Genomic DNA, 22,276 nt, shown 5'->3' on the forward strand with positions numbered 1-22,276 from the left:
TTTATTGTAAACATATCCTCTTCTCTTTTGCTCTGTGTCCTAAACTATAGTCTAAACTATCTCTACAAATCCAAGAATTTATGTAGTCCTTCATTTTCTTAAACTGTTTGTATACCTCTGCACATTGTTATATTGCCACTGTAGTCCATCCTTTGATCTCATAAAACTTCTACTTGTTACACTTCTGGAAGTTTATATAGCTTTTATGTTTATATGTTTGTTCAAAAATTGTACAGACATGGATTCTTACAGGACACTCGTGTTTGTTAGAAAAGTAAGCACTATTTTATTTTATTCTACTTGGTGAAACCATGGTTTAAAGGTGAATGGTAGGACTCTTCTGAGAGCAGAGGATCATGGAGGCAGAGTTCCAATTAGAAATCGGGACTTCTGATACCATACTGTGTGCTCAAGTCACTAACTCCACTCTCTTGTCGTAAAGAGCGATATAGCTGCTAGATGGAGTATCTACAATGGTTTTCCAATATCTAACTGCTGCTTAAAATCTACCCTGAAACATCTGTGGGGTATTGACTGCAGTTGTGTTTTCTGCATCATCTTTGTAAGAAGACCGTCTCTGTTATACATCAGTTGCTCAACTAGCTGCTTTAGTAGAGTCTTCTTGTGTATTAATTTATATAATATAAAATACTTCAGGATCAACATTTTGACATACACTTAGGGTAGCTATTACTAATAGCAGAAAATGAAAGACTTTAATGCAATTCTTCTTAGGGAACGAGTTCTTTTATTTTAGAGATAAGCAAGCTGAGCACAGTAATCCATTGAGCTGTTTAAGTGACACAATATTTATAAGAACATTTTACGTTCCCTACCCTGAACTTCCCATCTTGTTCTTAAATCAGTACAACACATTTTTCTTCCAAGATGGAATTAAACAGGCCATGATTTTACTGTAAAACAGTTATTAACACTTTGCCAGAAATATGATTTGAATAAGAAACAACATTTATACTAGCAGAGAGGGAAAGAAAACTCACAAAAGCTGTTTTACCAGCTCCTGACTTCCTTCCTCTTTACTTATCATTTGTGGGATATCAAAGTCAGGCATCTCTTACCACTGACAGGCTCAACCAGCCTACACTGGACTATGCCAGTCATGGTAAGGTGCATATCTGTTTCAAAAAATTGTAGCATGCTGTTTCTGTCATATGAATTCTGCTCTCTTCTTACCATGTGAGCCTCAGATCCTGAGACTATTTTGCTGAGTAATCTCAAGTGTGCAAAATCAGCCCTCAGGCTTGCAGATTTTGTGTTGATTCACAATATACACAGTAGTTATTGGCTCTAACTAATGTAAATTAATTGAATTCCATGGAATCCATGGAAGTTATGTTACACTGGTTTACATCAGCTGAGCCACTTCTGGGAATACTCAAATTTATTTAGTTCAGTAAGGAGATGTTGTGACTCAGATTTAGGATATTTGCCTATAGAGGAAGGAAGATTATAACAAACAGCTTCACACAACCTCTCTATTTTACGTTTCTTCTGAATACTTTTCTGATATTTCCTGCTGAAACTCACCGTATCTATTACAATAATCCTTTCCTTTTAGGAGATGTAGAGAATGAAATAATTGATCTCTTCTACAAAAAATGTGACTTCTTTCTAATACTGTCACTCTTCTCCCTATTGTCACAAGTTCTTAGAACTTACATGAAATATATCTGGAGGTAAGAGAAGTTACCTTTTAAGTTTGATGTCATTCCATCCTGGCTGATAAGTGTTGGGGACCATAATGACCTTTTGATGGTCAAACTGACCAGCTGTGCCACAGGGTGTTGCAAAACTGAGATAACACACAAAGGGGATCAACCACAGAGGCTTTTCCTCTGATCTTGGATCCTTTCTAATCTAATTAGTATCTGGAACCTCCAAGTCACATGTGAAAAGAAATATTAACTGTAAGTGTAAACCAACTATAGATTTCTGTAGTTTATCGGTTAGCAAGTAAGCTGGAAGCTCTATCCTTAATGCAATGCTTCAGAGATGTATTGCTTCTAGGAAAACATGACTGTAGTAAACAGCTGAGTTCTTAAATTATTCAGTATCATAAAATGGTTTCTATTGGGAAAGAGTTGTAGCCCACTTCAAACCCAAGGTGTAATCACATTGTATGTTCAAATTGTATAGAATCAGTTTATGGTGCCACTCTGATCAGATGTTGTAAATCCTTCTGCTTTAATTTCTGAGCATAACAGCAAAGACACTTTGGGAATAAGTTCAGAGAATGCAGCTAAAGTGACTGTATTTTAACTGCAATCTGATTTAGGTCTGATATGAAATAAATCAATCTGGTTTCAGAGAAATTACAGGCCAGTGACAGCTGCACCGTGGTAAGATTACAGCAGGGATTTGGTTTAAAATGAATCCAGCATCTTTAAAGCCTGCATGTGGTACCATTATACCAGTGGATGCTGAGGAACCCGGCCTCATTCTGCCATTGCTAACGCTGGCAACAGAGAGTGGGGAAGTGTGATGCTGAGACACCTGAATTATCTGGATGTGAGCCAGCTTTGATTCAGATGCCTTGGTAGCTTGACACAGTGGTCGGGCTAATAAGTCTGGCTGGAAGTCAGGGCTTATTAGCTCTGATGTACTGCTAAGGTCACATGGGCTATACAGTGTCTCAGTCCCAAGCTGGGAGGTCCATCGTTGTGCTTGGCATGTGAGTCACTTTGACCTCAGATATCTAGTATGCTTTGGCTGAAGAATGATTTATGCTAAAATTTGTAAAGCTTCCAGGCTTCAAGAACATTTTCAGAAGTGATGGTTTTGTGAATCCATGTGAATAATATGGGCCTGCTTGTGTTGGTGAGCCAAACAGCATTGTAGTTTGCAAAGCATTTTCTGTTTCTGTCAATACCAGGCCAGGTAGTGATCACTGATCACTGACAGTTCAATTTCCTAGAACTATTAATACTATTAGTGTTATGATTTAAGGACATAAATCACTGCCAGGGTCCCTCACCAAACACCACCTTGTGTAATTTATATCCTAACTAGTCAAAATTTTCATATTCTTATTGGATAAATGGTTTTCTGCATCCTTCTGAAATTTTTGCATATGCAGCTGGCCTGTCTGGTTCTAGAGGTAATGGGTGAAGCAAACCACTGGGGTGGCTTGTGTATGGATGGGCACTTGGAGCCTTCCAGATGAGAAGAATCGCATGTATGTGAATAACATGGTTTATGCGAGAGTCTTGAAAATGGTATTTAGGGAAGTTGTATATGAACATCAAGGTCATACCCTTATGGATTTGATTTTGAATAAGATTTTTTTACTTTGTGTTTCAGTGGCTGTTCCCTCACCAGTGCCAGCTTGTGAACCCGAGCCCAAAACTAACGGGCATTACCCAGCTCCACGACTCTCCGTTTCCTCCCGAGCCACTGTCGTTGCTACCATGGAAGCCCCTTCTCAAGGCCTGCAGACAGTCATGAAGTGGAAAACAGTGGTGGCCATCTTTGTTGTGGTGGTAGTTTACCTGGTGACGGGAGGACTCGTCTTCCGTGCCCTGGAGCAGCCCTTCGAAAGCAGGCAGAAGAACACAATCGCACTAGAGAAGGCTGATTTTCTTCGGGAGCATGTTTGTGTAACCCAGCTAGAACTGGAGACGCTGATTCAGGTAGGCCACGTGAAGAAGACAGTACTTCCTGGAAGTTAGGATAAACAGCTTGGTGGTTCGTTGATCAGCTGTGTCGGTGGGGAGCAAAATTGTTCACAGAGCCCTTGCCATGGGCAGTGTGGTCATTTTAAAGTCTGGGAAACAGAAACTGTGTCTCCAAAACATTGTAAATAGAGGTTAAATGTATTCACTAGAAAAATGAAAAACACGTGCAAAGAAAATCAGAACTTAATATCTGGAAGAAATGTTTGTGAGATGTGACAGATTTGCAAGACATTTGCCCATCATCTCTGTAATTTTCAAATTATATTAAGTTCTTGATTCTTCCTCCAAAATTAAACACAGCAACTAAGAGAGCAAACAGAAAATGATAGGTGGGGATTTTAAAATAAATATTCAGCCAAGAATTCTGAACTTACTGGTATATTAATTTACAGGTTTACTATTGTGAATTTTAGGTAAATGAATGATGATGAAGTATACAATTAAAAATAGAAGAAAATTGGCATTTAAGAACTACAGAATTTTTAGTCCGGTCTAGTATGCAAAGCTTTAGAATCAATTTTCAAGGAAATAAATATCAAGTATGTAGCGATAAATGTAATGGAAAATGGAGTAACATGCAAGAAAGATCTATCAAGGATAGAGTTATATTTCATTGATTAAAACTCTAGGCAAGGAAAGTATTATGGATCTTACAAGACTTCAGTAGAGTATCTTCTAGGATCCCATGTAGAAACCTATAAGTTAGCCTGGAGAAAATAGAGATTAGATAAGAAACGTGAGATACCTAAGGGATATATTCCAAAATTGAACTTCAGCCTCATATTTCAGACCTGAATTTGTGTCTGAACCTTCCAGGAGCACAATGTGTTTCCCTCTGGGTGTTGCACCAGAGTTCTGTTGTGATTTCAGGGTGTTTGAAAGAACAGAGAGCTATCCCATGGATTCTTGTGTCCATCCACCCAACTGTGTTATAAAACCCTTTCTATAAGTGAATCAGATTTATAAGCTGCATATTTCTTTTAAGAAGCTGTTCCACTATCTGATTGCCATGATGGAAAAAGCATTCTCCTACTTTTCAGCCTAAACTTGTTCAGTTTCCTTGTACTTTGTCTTCCACAGACAACGTCCCATTGCTTAGTTGATTCTTCTCCCTTGCCCACACGTGTAGACAGCAATGCTCTTCTGCCTCTCCTAAGCAAAACAAATTCTTTCTGTTTCTTTGCAGAGAGATGTGGGCTCTCCCTGCTTGTGCTCTGTGTTCACAGAAGACGGATCAGTTCTGAGTCAGAGGCTGTGTACCTGTATCTTTGGGCAGGCTGGTACTGTAGCTAAGAAGCCAAACCTGCTTTAGCAAGAAGCGGTATTGTGCTGATGTGACTATACAGGTTTTGGGTCAGGGCTGGCTTGGATCACATCCTTCATCTGTCTGCAAAAGACAGGTGAACATGTTTGGTTGGTAGCGTGAATTCTGTTCAGGGATATTGGTTCAGATGTGTTTCTCACAGCAGTGTTGCAGAGATCTGTATTTCCCTCAACTGCTTAGGTATAATGTGTGCTAGCTGTTTAAAGGATTTTTAGAAAATACTAAAAGCAAGAAGTTTGTATTCCTTTGATGGGAATGCCACCATTAAAAGATATGCAAAATGCTTTCTTTTCTAGCAGATAGCAGAACACATAATAGGTGCAACAAGTAAAGCACCTCAACAGGATGGTAGACTCCTGCATAGCAACTGCAGTACAAAGATTTCTAGATAGCCCCTATTCTCTAGCCTATGCTATGTACCAGTTTTAATTCTTTATTTTACACGACATTTTTCCTTCTTTCACCTCAAAAGTGGTGACACTAAAATGAAAAACAGGCATATTGTGTCATTAGAAGGCAGATATTCTGAACAAATCTTATCATCTCCTGAGATTTCAGTATGCCCTCAGGCATTACACTGGGTAACTAGGAATCATTTTGCAAAGGTAAATTAAATGGGTTTAGCAGCTTAGCATGTGAATGTCTTAAGGCCAAGTGATGTGAAATATTGAAACAGATTTGTCAATGAAGAGCAAGTTCTTTTGGATTCTTCTGTATGTCTGGAGGTGAAACTGGCTCCAGGGATGTAGTTGGGTATGCTGATACAGAAAACTGTGATTGTAACTGACTTGCATAGAAGAACAGTGAACCACTGCTTGAAGATAATGTCAGGGGGTTAATGTGCTTTCATGCCTTCATGTTGATGATCTCAAAAGTGACTTCTCCCTGGCTGGCACAGTGCATTTCTGCATTGCACCAAATGCTGCATCTGCCTTTACAACTGTGATTTCAGACTGATGTGGCAACTTCCATGGGCTCTGGCTGCTGTGCTGTGTGCGGTCAGCACCAGGCTACCGCTAAGGGAACTATTTATAATTAATGCTATCTGACTACCTGAAAGCCTTTAGATGAACACAGATCATACTCTCCAGAATGACTGTGTTGATTCACCTCTGTGCTTTGGAGAATATGGAAAAAAATACAAAAAGAGAGACCTTAGAACTGGCTTGTATCCTTTTACTGTGGGGGTGGCTCTGGAACAATCTTTTAAGGAGAAGAGGAAAGGAGTGTCATGGTCTTTACAAGGCTAATGATAGAAAAAATTATGCCTTTGCCTAAATTTTGATCTTTCAAAGGATTATTCTTTGGAAAACCTATAAGGAAGATGTACGGCACTGTATGAGGAAGCTGTTGTAATTCAGTGTGGATAAGACATCCTTTCCAACGTGATCTCCAATAACCCATTGCAAATATTAGCACTGGTAACACAAATGTGAATTGCTGCGTCCAGACTGTGAAGTTCATTCATAGACTTTGGAATTAATATAGTGATGAAAGCAGTGCAAATCCCTAGGAAGATTCAATGTATTTTAAATTTGTATTTACCTCTTGGGTTTTGGTTCAGGTCTGTCTAATACTAACACAAGGACAGGTAGTTTTTTCTTACCAATAGCAAGTATTTCACAGTGCAGTCTGTACTGTCCAAAGTCACCTGAAGTGGAAGTTCTTAACAGTACATTTTTGAAGCTCATTTCTGCTTCTGAAGACATTTGTTGCAGTGAAGCAAGTTCATTATTTAATACCTCATGTGATCTACAACTTGTCACAATGGTGAATACCAGAATAAGAAAATGACAGAATCGTGTGCTCTATCTCAACACTTTTGACTTTTCAGAGTTAGAGAGAAGTTAAATCTAGAATATGCTAAAAGACAATGAAACTTCAGGTGCTTCAAGTACATTTAGCTGTATTGTACCCATCTGAACAAATAACAAGGCAGCAGGACTCAAGTGACTAGACATACAGATGAAAAGAAAAATAACATTAGTAGTTACACTTGCTAACATATTACAAAACTTTTTCGTTGCTGTTGTTCTTGTATGTCATGGCATAAGCTTATTAGTAGCTGGGGTCAAAAACAAGTCATCTTGCCTTTGTAATAATGCAGACTTAGAGTGTATAATGGGGATGTTATGCCTCTCAGATAGACCAGATGTTATCTATCATTAGGGGAGGCAGGCAGAGGCAGGAAGAACATCAATGTGTTCTGGCAAAGTAATTCCTTTGCACCTGATAAGGGAATTCACTTTCTGTTTCTGTGTAGCCTGTGCACCCTGTATGAGTAAAAACTTTTGTAATGAGCCCTGCTTTCATAATGAGCCCTGCACAATGACGTAAGATAGAGTGGCTTGCTACTGTTAGAAGTTGCTTATTTTACTGGTGGGCTGCTTTCTTATTCCTTTTCCTTCAGGGTTTAATTTAGGAGTCTGAGTGATTATAGTATAAAGAAAAAATCACCCACCTGGGAACTAAGTCATATTATCAATGTCCACTAATGACTACAGCAACTCATTAGAGTTAGACTGTAAGCTGAAAAGGAAGCAGAGCTGGAAATAAGCTAATCAGGCTTTACTGGCTAATTATGTTAGTAAGAGTTCATATTTTGGACAGGCATTTTTGATTAGTGTTCTGAACTACGTTCGCCCTGAAGGTAAGCAAAAAGGGGAACATCCTGCAAAGATGTTTCAGTTTTCACCTGGTTCACTAGCGTCATAAGCCAGCTTGTCTTTTCAGGGTGTTTCCTTGTAAAATGAAGAGAACTTTGTTGGCTTTCATGTGCTAGAAGAAAGCTCTAGATGGAGCAGAAAAAATAAGTGTTTTGAGTTAACTATGGGGAAGACTTGCTTGTTGCTGAGGTCAGGAAAAGACTATTTGAACTGTGAAGAAAAACAATGGTAAATATCTGATTATTGAACTTTCTGCCTGTGCCTCTGGAGGTTGTCTTCTATATGTCCCGACTTCCCTTCTGCCCCTGATCTTCAGATCTCTTGGGTCCTGTCTAAATTGGTGCAGGCACCCTAGTTTGTAACTTCAGTCCAGAGAGACTCCAGTTGTATAAGAGACAGACTGAGCCTAGGATGCTGCAGAAGTCTGCAGCTGTCCTGTAGCTATCTATGTTGCTTCCAGAACTTAGCTAAGAAGTTTGCAGAGAGCTGAGCCCTTTGGACTTAGATGTCTGTGCATGTCCCTTGTTGAATGCTGTAGCTCTGCCCTCAGACACAGTGCATGTACAACAATCAAATCACTATAATTGTAGGTAGGTCACTCTCTGGCTGATTGTCACCTAAAGACCTTAATGGGATAGGCAGAAATATTTAAGGGATGGGCTTTCAAAGCTTATATCTTCTGATTATACCTGAACAAAAATTGCTAGCCTTGGTCCTTCAAAAATGCTGTTGTAGAAAAGTGAATAAATGGGAATTTATGATGAGGATCCCTTAATCACTGTGTGAGCGGTGGTGAGAATAAGTAGAGAGGTAAGGAGTATAGAGAAAAGTTATTAAGGAATTAGTTGTTAAAAGCTGCTTGCTAATGAGAAGCATCCTAATAATTGTAATAGAGAAAGATCAGAGCATGAAAGGCAATTGAAACAACTTTTTGTATGCTTGATAGGAATCTGCTTGGAAAAGAATTGTAGAAGGAGATAATCATTATTGGATTAGCATGATCTGTGGAGAGGAATTAATGGAACTAGAAAAAAGATTACAAGAATTTTCTTTCTTATCAAATTCCTATCCTTGGTTACACATAGGGTACATCCTTTGAGTAGCTCAGCACTCAAGAAAGGTATAATGCTTGTCCTTGGAAAAGATTTGTCTTCTTCATGCTTGGGATCTTACTGGAGAAATTAAAGAAACATGAACAAGTGAACCAGATAAAAGCCCTTCTTCCCAGAGAACCAGAAGCAGTCTGGTTCCTGTCTCCTCATCAGCTGCACTAGCTCCCAGCTATCTTGTTGCCTATGGGCCTAACTCTAGACTTTTTCTTGATGCGATTGTCTTAATTAGTGACCAAGGAACCTAATACGTTAGTGAAGGCTGGTGTGTACTCACTCACGCACCAAGGAGGATCAGATATGTGAGTATCCGGGCTCAGTGAGGACCACCTGCACCCCAGGGGACAGGGAGCCGGCAGCTGTGGAGCCCACCACCGCCAGCCAGGGAGCACGGCTGGCCAGGGCAGCCAGGGGCATCCCCCAGCCCAGACTATCAGGTACCTCCCTGGGGACGGGGACAGGCTGAGGCTGGGCTGGGACATCAGCCCATGGGTCAGGCCCCAGCTCGTCGGAGCCTGTGGCTGGGCAGGGCAGAGCTGCGGGGAGCTGGAGCCCGACACTTGTACGGCGTCACTGGGGCAGGGACTGAGACAGTGAGTAGTTTCTATTTGGTATAAGGACAATATAATTGATTTTATCCATAGAGAAGTGATACTATTTCGATCTTATGTCGTGGGGGAGAACTCTTGACACCTGGTGAGACAAGTTAGTGTTCACTATACCTTTCTTTGGACTTTGAGTCCTGTGTGTTGACAACTAGGCAGCCCGGGGTGGGCACATGCCTCATAGCCTTTAAATATTGCTGCCTGAATATCAACAGGTGGAATTGATAAAGCCTGTTCCAGATTGAGATGGAGTCTGGATTGCACTCACTTTGGGAATACAGGATTAAGTCACCCAGTATCACCACATATGCTAGGCTTTTGCTGTGGGGTTTGCCTTCAGTCCCATGCAGATTTACCAGACCATGTCTTCTTGGTTACAGAGGAGCTGTAGTGTGCTGATACCGAAGGGACTCAGAGTAAAATGCACATCTATACAATGATAGGGAATCAAACTGAAAATTGTGATCAGAAATATATGTTTAAAAAAAAATAATATTGAGTACTTGGATTTACTTTGGTATTTTTGTCATTTCCCTCACTCCTATCTGCCTATTGGATTTAGGGCACATCCGTTACTTGAACAGCAAGAAAGACCATTTCAGCCCTTTGAAGTATTCCAAGTTATTGCCTTCTCTGAATGGGTGGCATTTCAAAAGATAAATTACTGTAGATTAATAGTTATTCATTAAATAAGAATGCTTTTTGAATTCATAAAAAATATTGAAAAAATCTTGTGCACTGTGCATGTAACTCCTCTTGAGAAGGAAGAAGGGATCAGGAGAGGATTACGTGTGAAACAGCTATGGGTACTTTGAGGACCTATTACTTTTGATGATACCTCAACTATAAAAATACCTGATACTACTAGTTTAAAATGTCTTAAATATGGAAGGTTTGCCAACAAAGTGGTTAGCACTCTGGAAATTCTTTCCCTACTCCAAGATAACTTGAGGATGCAGTTCTTCAGGTCATGCTGCAAAGCCTATCTGAAGTTTCACAGATGGGAAACTGTTGTAAAATTTCATGGTCTGTGTGAACTGGGAGAGTCGTGCCAGTGATAGTGTCCTTGTTTGAGTTTTGTGTCAGTCTTCATCTAGCAGGATACTTCTGTATAGGTGGACTTGTGGTATCCTTTGCTCATCGCATGACCTGAAATTGCATATTTAAGTGCTGCTAACTGCAGGACTGCTCTCCTCTTACCACTCCCTTTCTGTCCTCCATTGCTGTATGCAAAATACTGTGTATTAGGAGGTAGCATTGGGATAGTTGGATATTTATAAATGAATGATGTCAGTCAAGCTTTAAAGAAAAAAAGAATTTGTTCTGGATAAGGAGGGAGCCTGAGAAGCTCAAAGCTGCCTAAGGCAACAGGAGGCTTCTTCAGTTCAGGGGTTAGTGCTTGGCCCTAACAGACTTGCTAAACTGTGTAAACTCAAATGTGATTAAAGTGTTGTAATTAGCTCGCTGACATTCACACACTCAAGGGGAAGGCAAGCAGCATTCCTTGGCAGAAGTAACATGCCGGGGTAGCTGACAGTGTGTCATGGCCTATTTAAACAGGCAACCTGTCTGTTATGCTGATTTATGATCTTCTGGGTAAACAAACAAATGATCTCTGCTTTCACACTACCTGCACAGCAACTGGTACAGAAGCCCTTTCAAAGGGTTTGGTCCTAAACACTTCCTTTCTCTATATCTCTGTTTCTTGAGGTATGGACAGGTGCTGAGGAACCCTGGCTTTCTGCCCACATGAAATACAACCAGTCCAGTCTGGAGCTCACTCATGCTGTAATTTCACAATCAGCTCAGCTTGCCATGTAGCAGCTCTACTGTTAAAAAAGGCTGTCCTGTACTGATCTCTTTAGATATACTTGGCCTCTGTTCTTGCCCATGCGCCTCTTCTCCCACTCCTTTCCCTTTTGTGGGGCAATGTGGTGAATAACTTAAGAACTGGGGAGCAGATTAGCTGAAACTAGCCCAAGGAAAAAAATGTGGTAGAGGAACATTTGTGACAATGAAGACAGTTGGAAATAGAGGCAAAAAATGAGTGAGGAAAAGTGCAAAATGGAAGAGGAAGAAAAGAAAAAATGTGATAAATGAGCCAATAGAGGGAAGAGGTGAATGAGGAGAAAAGTGTATCATGAAAGCTAGGTATAGAAGAGGTATTAAATGGATGTATTTAAAACTCAGTGCTAAAAGCACAAGAGAATAGGAGGTTATAGAGAAGATCAGGAGAAAAATCATAGATATGAACAGATGAGAAGAGGGGCAATGGTAAAATAGAATGGTTAACCTTGCTTTACACAGGGACTGTATAGAAAAAGGTGAAATAAAAAAATCACAGGGACAATTCATAGATCATAAATCAGAGGGAAAAGAGAAGTGGTTAAAGAAATAGAATAAGAAAAGTCAAAACAACCTTGTATTGATAGGTGGGAATTCTGTGTTGACCAAGGTCAAAGCAAGAGAGGATGTAAGAGGCAGCACTTTGCCTTTCTTGTTGAGCCTGGCAATAAGTTCGCTGAAATAACCGAGGATAAAGGCTGGTGGCAATGTTTAGGAGGAGGCACAAATATCAGAGTGAGAGAGAAGGGGGAGATCTGGCAGTGGCATGATAACAGCAACATGAAGTGAGGTTGGAACAGAATGAAAAAAAGGCAAAGAGCTGGAAATGGTAAGAGGCAGAAAGAGAGAAGCTTGGTTCCTTTGCATTGGTTTTATGGAAATTAATCTCAACTGGGAACATTTGGGAAGGAGAGGTTTACTTTGAAAGGCAGTCATTTTAGCTGCTGTTCCAGAGTGAGGTCTGAATTTCTCTATGACAGGCAATAGATTGCATGAGATCTACAAGCAACTAGACAATATGTACCGAAGGGGATCTCAAAAGTGAACTTAGACCAATTCAGCTAAATGTGCCAGATGCTGATGAGAGATTTATTTCTGTGCTTTAGAGGCTGATGTATTTAGCTCTATCTTCCTTTAGACTGTGAAGCTGCAATGAAAGGCAAATGTGTATGTCCCAATGATACAATATGGTGCACTTTTAGAAATTCCCAAGCAAACTTGCAGCAGGCTGATATGTCTGCCTGGTTTGATTCAGTGCTGTGTGAGTCATAGGACAGTGACCTGGAAGCAGTATAGCTACCTCAGCTTCTGTTCTGGATTTAGTTCATTCAAGCACTAGCTGGGAGTCTCTACCACACTATACTTGTGGACATGCGACCCTGTCCAATGTGGCAACTGGGAAGTCCTAGCTGATCACAAAGGTGTTTCATGATGTTGCCATAGCTATCCTATTTGTTCATTTCAAATGGGATATATATATCCTATTTTTATTTTAGTTAGCATAAAATACAAATAACTTAATCAATTATTAGTTGTCTGGGAATTAAAATCCCTGGCTGACTAGCTTCAGTTGACTTCATGAACATTATATGTACTTATCACCCTTCTTGCTGCTTCTAACATCAGCTGTTCCCATTGGGGAATTTTTCCTTTGGCAGTTATTGCTAAAGAGCGATATTTATGGATCTCTTTGTGGTGTCGGTCCTCTACTTCTCAATTGCTTTGTATCTTTTCTCATTTCCCTATGCATTGTATCTTTCTTCCACCTTTAGTTCAGTCTTATATTCAGCTCTTGTGTACAGAGGGTGCTACTATACTTTGAGAAGGTATTAAAAAGTTTAAATCTAAGCTGTTACCATGGTCCTAGAAATTTCCCTTTGGAGCCTATACTGACTTGCATAGCATATGGTAAGGCATGGATAAGGCTGATCTCTTGCCTCTTTCTTTGCAGCATGCTATTGATGCTGATAATGCTGGAGTCAGTCCCATAGGAAATTCCTCTAACAACAGCAGTCATTGGGACCTTGGAAGTGCCTTTTTCTTTGCTGGAACAGTCATCACAACTATAGGTATGTTTATGTTTGTCTTTTAAAATACATGGTCACACTGAGACCTGGATAATGAAATAAATTTAAGTAAGGTAGATGACAAAGAAATAAGGTGGCTGAACTGTATTTTTCTCAATTCTCACAAGGCATGCCTCTGGTATGTGTCAAGGGCATTGAGTCTCCAGGTTAGTATCAGAAGCTGTTTACATAATTGGGGTAGAATAGCAATGCTGAACTGAAAACAAGTAGCACTGATGTAGCTAAGGCTTTATAACCCTGTTCTTCATGTAGACGCAGGTGATTTTAATTCTCACTAAAAAGATCAAGGACCAGTACCTGATGAAATAACTATCGTATGGTTGTTGGGAATTTGGATTTTAATATTATAGATTAATTTACCCATAAGGGTAACTTTCTTCCTAAGTACATCAATTAATTTTGGCTTATGCTCTGAAGTTTGATATAATTAATTCTTCTTATACCCTGCTCCTTGTAACTGGAAATGTGTTCACATAAGTACCACATCCTTTTAAAAATCCTTCCTCGCTTTCATAGTAATAATTGCAAGGGATTCCATGAATTGTACATTGTGTAAAAAAAGCTCCGCGATTTTTTTTTCCATTCTAGAATTCCTGACCTTGAAATATTGACATATTTCTCTGTATTAGATGAAGGGTATACTGAACTGCTCCATTTACTTTTCTTGAACCACTAATTTTATTAAGTTCATTATTCAGGCCCTTGTCATCTGTGTCTCCTATACATTGTATCCAAAGTACTTTGTCCCTTGATCTCTGAATGCTGGCCTTAGATATGCTAAGGTTTTTGTCCTCTCCTCTGTGAGCCAGTTCCTCTCTTGAAGATTCTTCAGGCAGCTCAGATTTCAGAAGATGGCCTGAAAGGAAAAATATGATAAACTGGTAACACTGATAAGGTTAAACTGCTGATAGTTATACAGCGGTTTGATAATTTTAAGCTTGATTTCAGTGCTGTCATAGTTAGAGGTCAAGAGATCTCATTATTTGGAAAAATTACTGCTTTTTATTTGCATTGGCTTTGGGTATTCTGATTTAAATACGGGATAAAGTGCTTTTCCGCATTATGGCTGTGATACACACACTGGTGACTGTATAGACAAATAATCTGACAATCATGTAATCCTTCATTAAAGTGTGAGAATCTGACTGAATTCTGCAAGCTCTTTATGCAGCTAATACAACAAAAAAATCCTATGGCAGTTACAAGGCTCACTGTGGTGATCATCTCAAACAGTGGAGCCTGTGACTTTGGCTCTGCCTTTTCTGTGTTGTCAGAGTGAGGGTGAAAGAGCGATTGTATGGAGCGTACTCCTCTCTGTGTTCCTCTATATACTAAGCCACATTACCATGTATTTTTAATGGTAGCATAAAACCAGGGGGTGGAGAGAAAGAAAACCCCTCCCTTAATATTTGTTTACTCAATAGACCCAAGTGACAAGCTTTTAAATTACTCTTTAAAATAAATGCCACTATGTAGGCATAGTTTATGTAGGCATATTCATTGACATCTGCTATTTAAATAACTTATTGAAAAGAGCTTGGATTTTTGCCCATATTTGCTTTAAATTCTCCATGAATGAGATTTTTATAGGCTGCATAAAGTCTACGTATTGTTTCTGGGCATGAAAATTATTCTATTTTATCGACCAGAGCCGTGTTAGAGCTCCTCTTAGGCAGACACTCAGCAGACTACCTGGTCAACCCCAGTCCACTGGCCTGTGTAGCCTGGATTTTCGTGGACTTCTAGGACAAACCTGGATCACAGATACAGCCATGAAAAGGACTTTGGGTTGGGGGGAGGCAGTGTTGTGCATCAGCATAATCCTTTCACCATCCCATGACAGAGAGATGTATCCAGTGCCAGTGTCACAGACCTAACAGGATTAGGACCTTGGAGCCCAGCCTTAATTCCCAAGGACCAGGGGGAATTGCTGTAGATGAAGCAGACACTCTCTTAGATCGCCATCTCTCTGGATGCTCTGCGTTTCCACTTTATCTCATCAGTGATCTGTGATTGTGTGATCATTTTTAATTTTCAAATAATTATGTATAGTCAAAATACACATCTCTATAACATTTCAGTGAAGATACCTGATCTTGAATTAAAAGGTGCAAATATTACTGCCGCAATTGTTTTTTCTTTTTAACGTTAACATTTTAACAGCAATACCATGGCTACTAGAGTCATAATGCTCTATGTAGATTCCTACAGTTAAATTCACATGGGTGATGTGGGGAAGAGAAGTGCCTGAAAAAACTGTGGTAACTAAATGTAGTTTACTGCATAGAATGGGTGGAGAACTGTCCTGTGCATTCATCAGCACGTTAGACTTTTAAGAATACCACAGAGGAGTGCTCCAAACAAGATTCCTGCTACCTTCCAGGGTGCAAAGGGCCCATTACTCATGCTTTCCACTTGTGTCTTTCTAGATTGCCTGATCAGCTTCCTATTTACATGTTGGCTATAGAAAAGCCAAGGTAAAGAGGACTGCAGTGTTTTGAAATAGTTAACAGAAGACCTACTGATCATGATAGACTTGGGCACCTAAAAGATAGTCCATCTCTCTTTAGGTGCCCTGTGTCCTTTTCTGCCAGTGTCAGAAGTTCCCAGTATCTTATCTAGAGTTACAAGGCTGGAAACGGAAATCAAATGTGCCCAAACATGCTTGGGCCAAAAAGAGAGTTTTCAGTCAGGATATGCAACTGGATAGTTATGTCTTGGTCAGAATCCGTCATCTTTCCAACAGCCCTGGGTTACCCAAACAGAGGGTGGAAGGCAGGCATGTATGTGCCTTTATTAAAGGATCAATAATGATTTTAAAATATAAATGGAGTAGGATCTTCAGAGGGAAGGCTTAAAAACTTCCTTGTTAAAACCTATTAAAAAACCTCATGAAATACAAACGTTAGACTCTTTATTGTCAAATTGAAAGGGGAACTGAATGAAGAGTTCAAGGGTGGATTCTTGTAGCGTGGGTACACTTTGGAGGCTACGGTGTGACTAGTCAGTGTGATGAGTGGCTGTGGAAATCATGAGCTAACCACTGAAAATGAGCCTTGTCAGGTGAATCACACTCCCATCAGGAAGTTATTGGCACAGCCCAAGAGGAGCAGCAGCACACAGGCACCAGGCCAGGACAGAGTGATTTTTGTGCCATGATAAGTCAAGCCAGATTAACTAATCAAACAACAACTCTAGGTAGGACCTGAATCTATAGAAAATATGGGTAACTGAGGCTACAAGAACTAAATCACAGAGGGTAGCTCGTCTGGGAAATGACATCAGGCTGTGGAAAGTCTGTAAATGGGAATTACATGTGGAAGAAAGGTATCCCTGCAGGAACAGTCCATTAATTTTTCTAAAAAGCCATGTATAAATTCTGAGAGTCTGACAAATGTTTTTCTCCTCAGGGTATGGGAATATTGCTCCAAGCACTGTTGGAGGCAAGGTTTTCTGCATCTTGTATGCCATCTTTGGCATTCCACTGTTTGGCTTCTTGCTGGCTGGGATTGGAGACCAACTTGGAACCATCTTTGGGAAGGGTATCGCAAGGGTGGAAAAAGTTTTCAGAGTAAGCTCACTGTCAATTTTTTGCTTGGGTTGTATGAATTGCTTTTAATTCTGTTGCTATTACTTGCAGTCCTTTTTACATGTTGAGCGCCATGAAATATTTACATGTCTAGTTGAGATGATGCTTAATCTCCTTAGGGGCCTCTGTAGTCAGTGGAGAGAAATAGACTTCTCTAGATGGTGGTTGCAGGCATTGTAGATCAGACTCTGAACTTCCTTCTTGAGGCTATCTCTGGGCAATGTATCTCCTAAGCTAGGCTCCTGACAAGGACTACCTGTAAAACAGCCTTCAGGTTGTTTTGGACATGTGTGTCCATTCACTGAAAATAGCGAGAAGGTAGTATAACTTCCGGAGGAACAGGACTGCAGAGTAGGTCCTGATGTATTACTAATAAAGCCTAAAAGACTTGGAAAGCAGGGTTACTGGAGTGAATGTGAATTTGGGAAGAGAGATGGCTGAGTGGTATACTTTCACTGCAAGAGGACAGATGCATTGCAGTAGATCTACAGCTGCAAAAACTGGCATAATGCCACTGACCGGAATTGTCTTCATGGTATTTATCTGCCCTGCCTACCGTGGGTACATCCTACACTAGATTTCTGTATAGACTTTTTCATATGTAATTTTTCTTCATGTTGCCAGTACCCTCTATTTTTGAGCCTGTATCACCGTAAGCAATTCTTTTGTAAGCAGTGCCGCAGACCTGGCAAATGCTGTTTTGCTAATTTGCCGATGGTTCTCTTCAGGGATTCTCCTTTGGTTCCCTTGGAGGTGGCGTAACTGGAGGTAAGTCTTTCCAGGGATGGAGTGGATGAGAAGCTGTCCAAGCTGGTTAGTTTAATAGGCATCTATTTCTAAAACATTGCCACAAATGAGAGCAAATTACTTGTAACTGTTTTTGAAAAGAAGTAATTGAGTATTACACTGGAGTATGAGCAATTTCCCTTTTGATTAAATTACTGTGAAGTGTCCCAGACCAGCCATAAGAAGTACCTCTCAGGCTAAACGTGGAGAAAGGTGACTAGTGATTATGGGTGAGTAAGCATTTACATGCCTGACTGGAGAACACTTGAAAATGGCCTACATTTTCATGAAATGAAAATAAAATTATTGAAACGTGGCTCAGTTTGGGCCTACCAAACCAGAAGTAGCTAAGATCACTAGTTTCTTACCTAGCTTCTTATTGTACCTGCTTCACCTCAAAGGAATATCTGGACCTTCCAGTCTGCTTCTGTCCAAGGAAAACTACAGTCTTGTAGTCACGATATAAATTGAGAGTCAGAAAATCTTTGATTAATTGTCAGCTGTACAGCTGATAGAATATAGCCCTTTGGCACATAATGGGAGTTCTTTTGGTATTCATAGTACTCCTTCCTTTTCTTGAGTTAATGCAGTTGTTTGTTGTTTATAACCATCTAAATAATTTCTTTTCCTCCTTGGTATTTTGTCAGCTTCCAAAGCAATTGAGAGATCTGTGGTCCCCTTGTTTAGCCAAGATATATGTTTATTCCTTTTATTTTGATTCCCATAAATCCATTATATCTGTTCTTTTGTGATTTGGTGGACAGGGTTATACAAAATTTCTTCAATATTCCTAGTAATGAGGTTCAGCTATTTGAAGTATTCCTGATATAGTTTACAGTTTACATGCATCTTAGTAACTTGTCTTAATATCAGTGGTTTCACTTTATAAGATTATTTACATAATATTTGATATATGATACATGATAACTAATATATTATACATGATATATACTTTATAATGTTAGCTAATGGAGAATATAATAATAATAATAATAATTTTAGTAATTACGTAAATTATTATCACATTGTGTTTATATTGTTAGACTGCACAAATGTTTGGACCTAATCAGAGAATCCACAAATGCAGTAACAGTTCTTGATTTAATCCTGAGCAGTAAACAAAATTAGTTCAATGTGTAACTCTTGTTTTTTACTTTGTAACTGTCTCCATAATGAACTCAAATTCAGCATGTTTGTGGGTGTAAAGCAACATGCTATAACCTTTAAAGGGAGGACATAAAAATTAGGAGAATAGTTAGGAGGAAACTAAAAGGAACAAATGTAGGCTAAAAAGACACTGACAGAGGTAATAAAATGTTGGGTGGTGTGCCTCACAAATCTTTTGGAGTTAGCTGAGGGGTCACTGAGTGTGTATCAATGATCCAGTGATATAACGAATTGAATTTCTGGAAAGCTTTTGACAAGTTTTCTCATCAAAGGCTATAAGGAAATCACACATCAGTACATGCTTAAAGGGTAAATGGAGATGAGTGATAGATGGTAGCATTATCAGTGTGATTTTACTGGAGTCCTTCTGGGATCTTACTGTTTTAACAGAGATGGCCTGGAATGGTTCAGACAACAAGATGAATATGCAGGTGACGAAGTCTGCAAATTACATCTCTAGATGTTTCAGGATAGCTGAAATGGAAGCTGCAAAAGGGTGATAAGATGACAAACGGAATCCAGTGTTGGCAATACAAAATAATGGATATTTCTTGAGTTTGAGGAAAGAAATCCTAGTATATCCATGTAGGCATGTTACCAAATTTCACTTTTCCAAAAGGGACTTGGGATTACCATGGAGGGTTCTCTGAAAATAACACTGAAACTTAGCAGCAGTTAAAAAGGGGAAAAAGAGTGTCAGCAAAGGGGTTGAAAACCAAAAGACCATTTTACCACTGCACAAATCCATGGTGCAAGTGCACCATGAATATCACATGCAGTTTTAATCATTGCATTTTGAAAAGCAATTAACAGAAATGAAAAGCAGTGCTAGGTCTTCCCCCACAGACCTTATAGCTGAGCCTCTAAGATGGCATTTACTAGCTACTGGTATTATTTGCTTTCTAGTGGGTCCTCAAGGGCAATTTCGGACAGTCCAGCTTGTATCCTTGGGGAAGGGAATGGGAAGAAACTTTGCATATGCCCTGGACATTATAATGTATCAAGTTTTCATGTGCATATGCCTCAACACTGCTTCTGTCTGTCTTCAGTTGCCTCTGTTTATCCTATTAACCCTTAGGGATGTTACCTGGTTGATGTCAGGGCAGCCGAGAGCTCCTGAAATCCTTGCAACTTTGTCATCATCTGTGCAGGCGGATGGGATTTGAAGGCAACTTGATCTTGCATTGTGGTCAGGATCATTTCTGAAGCTAGGCAAGAGGCAATATGTATACATTGGCAGGCGAGAAGGAGAGGAAAGTTTCTCTGTCGGCACAGCAGTGTTTTCACCCAATGCATTTCCTTAACAGGTCTCTTGCTCCACTCAACAGTGTAACTGTGAGCATGAGCCCACACCACACATGGGACAGCTTGCCCCTGGCATCCCCTGGCATAGCTGGAAAGATGAAAGGAGGATTTGTCCCCCAGGAGTTGTGCTAGTGCACTTCTGCTGCCTCTGACATGACCTGTGTGGAGCCTCACCAAACCTACATTAATTAGCAGCACAAATTAGAGCCTAAGAATGCCACATTTGGTTATTGCAGTGATCAGCCCATGCACTCTGTGGGAATTTTAAGAACAATTTGAACTCCATAAAGGGGGAAAGAGATCTGCTTTTATCAAATACACACTATACCCCCAGTATCAAAAGAATATTTCAGCAGAAGGATCTGGACACATGCCACTGCTCATCTTGTAATCCAAAATGTTGCCACTGTTTTGGTGTGTAGATAACCAGGAAAACAACTAATCATTTGTGACTAGGTAGGGCTGGAAGTATTTCATTGCAAAATAACGCTTCTAAAACAGAAACTTTTCATGTACCACTTTAGGAATGGGAGCACTGGCAGAGTGACGCTGCCTGGGATACAAGGAGGTATCCCAAACACCACGCTTTGGCAGGTCTGTGCCATCTGTCCTACTGTAGAAATTGTGTTTGGTACAAGTAAATAAACATCAACCAGGTCAGAGACATAAACCAAAGCATCCCTCACGCAAGCCCTCCCTACTCAGCTAGTGATTTTTTCTATATGTCTCATCTTCAATAATCTGAGGCAGAACCTGGCTACTAGTTGGTTCTCACATGCATACAAGTGTGATTCCCCAGAAAATGGATACGTAGAGTGCCACCAGATTCACTAGCACTGGTTACAAGCATTCAGTATTTGGGTTCAGTGATGAATCTGTCCTCCCGGCCCATCTGAGAAAATCACATACAAACTCAAAATCTACTTAAAAATTTGACAAGTCTTGTAATTATTTTCAGCTGGCAAAGCTCTCCAGACACTACAGAAATTAAATATGCATTCCAAGGTGGCACAAAACCATAAAAGAGCTATTGCTATCTTACATATGTGAGGGATCTTATGAACGACCTGAGACTGTTTCTATAATAAACAGCAGAACAAACCCCATTCTTTTGGCTTGCTCTGTACACACAGAGGCTGCAAGTATCTAAAGTTAGAAAGTAAAGCACTCCATAGGCAGAGTGCACAGTTACAGAATGCAGCAGCTGTCATTATCATGAGTTAAATATAGGCTAAATTCAGATAGTCTTTATTCAAATCTTGTAACGAGTGTTTAGATTCTTACTGGAAGTAGATGGGACAAGCATAACCTGACAGATCTTCCCTCATCTTGCAGTTCAGTAGAGATACAGGCATTCAGCCTGGGTACAACGTGCTTCTGAGAGTGCTCCAGGATTTTCTGGCTTTTGAGGTGAAGCCACTGTGAGCAGTTCCTGGACTTGGTTACTGCTTTCACTCCTCTGGCTTACAGCATGAGGCTGAGGACAGGTCTGGCAACACAGCTGGTAGAGCGTGAATTGCAATACAGGGATGTGAGCAAGCAGCCAGACATGGATGGTGGCAAGGCTGCACCCCGAAGCTCATGTCTCAAGAAAATGCACTACTTTGTGCAGACATGCAATGCCTCTGTAGACAGCTCACACTTCACTGAACCAGGGACTTGTCAGAACAGACACATCTACTCCCTGTCTTCCAGGTTTTCAGCTTATAGAACCTGTTTGCCCATTGATCTCTTGGGAAATGGTGTGCACTAGATTTGAGAGACGTGTAAGTGTTATGAAAATGATATACACCTTTTTTCTTCTTTTTTTTTCTTCTGAAAGACAGCAGTAGACATTACCTTAACCTTGAAACAGTCTGAGGAAAAGTAGTTCTTAGTTGGATGACGGGGCTGGAGCTGGGGCAGGAGTAAGAGCTGGTGGAAAGCTTTCTTTTAGCAACTACCAAAGCTCTACTTTTCCTCAACTTTGTTGTTTGTCTTTCTGAATACATGAGATCTACCCTAGCTACTCTTTATCTTAGAGAGTTAACTTCTTTTTAGAGATTTTTGGCTTCTCTGATCTCTTTTGTTACTGTACAAGTGACAGAAATTGTCTTTA

The 22,276-nt window shown here is 40.0% G+C and overlaps 1 protein-coding gene across 1 annotated transcript in view; it reads left to right on the forward strand.

Annotated features, from left to right (window-relative positions):
- Nucleotides 1-22,276, forward strand: part of KCNK10 (potassium two pore domain channel subfamily K member 10) — a 66,246-nt gene that overhangs the window by 22,457 nt on the left and 21,513 nt on the right. The window contains exons 2-4 of the mRNA XM_030043942.1: nt 3,322-3,650; nt 13,196-13,313; nt 16,742-16,902. Of these exons, the coding sequence (XP_029899802.1) occupies nt 3,322-3,650; nt 13,196-13,313; nt 16,742-16,902 (608 nt within the window). The remainder of the gene's footprint in view (nt 1-3,321; nt 3,651-13,195; nt 13,314-16,741; nt 16,903-22,276) is intronic.

This window comes from Aquila chrysaetos, chromosome 2, assembly GCF_900496995.4.
Source record: "Aquila chrysaetos chrysaetos chromosome 2, bAquChr1.4, whole genome shotgun sequence".
NCBI classification, from domain to species: Eukaryota; Metazoa; Chordata; class Aves; order Accipitriformes; family Accipitridae; genus Aquila; species Aquila chrysaetos.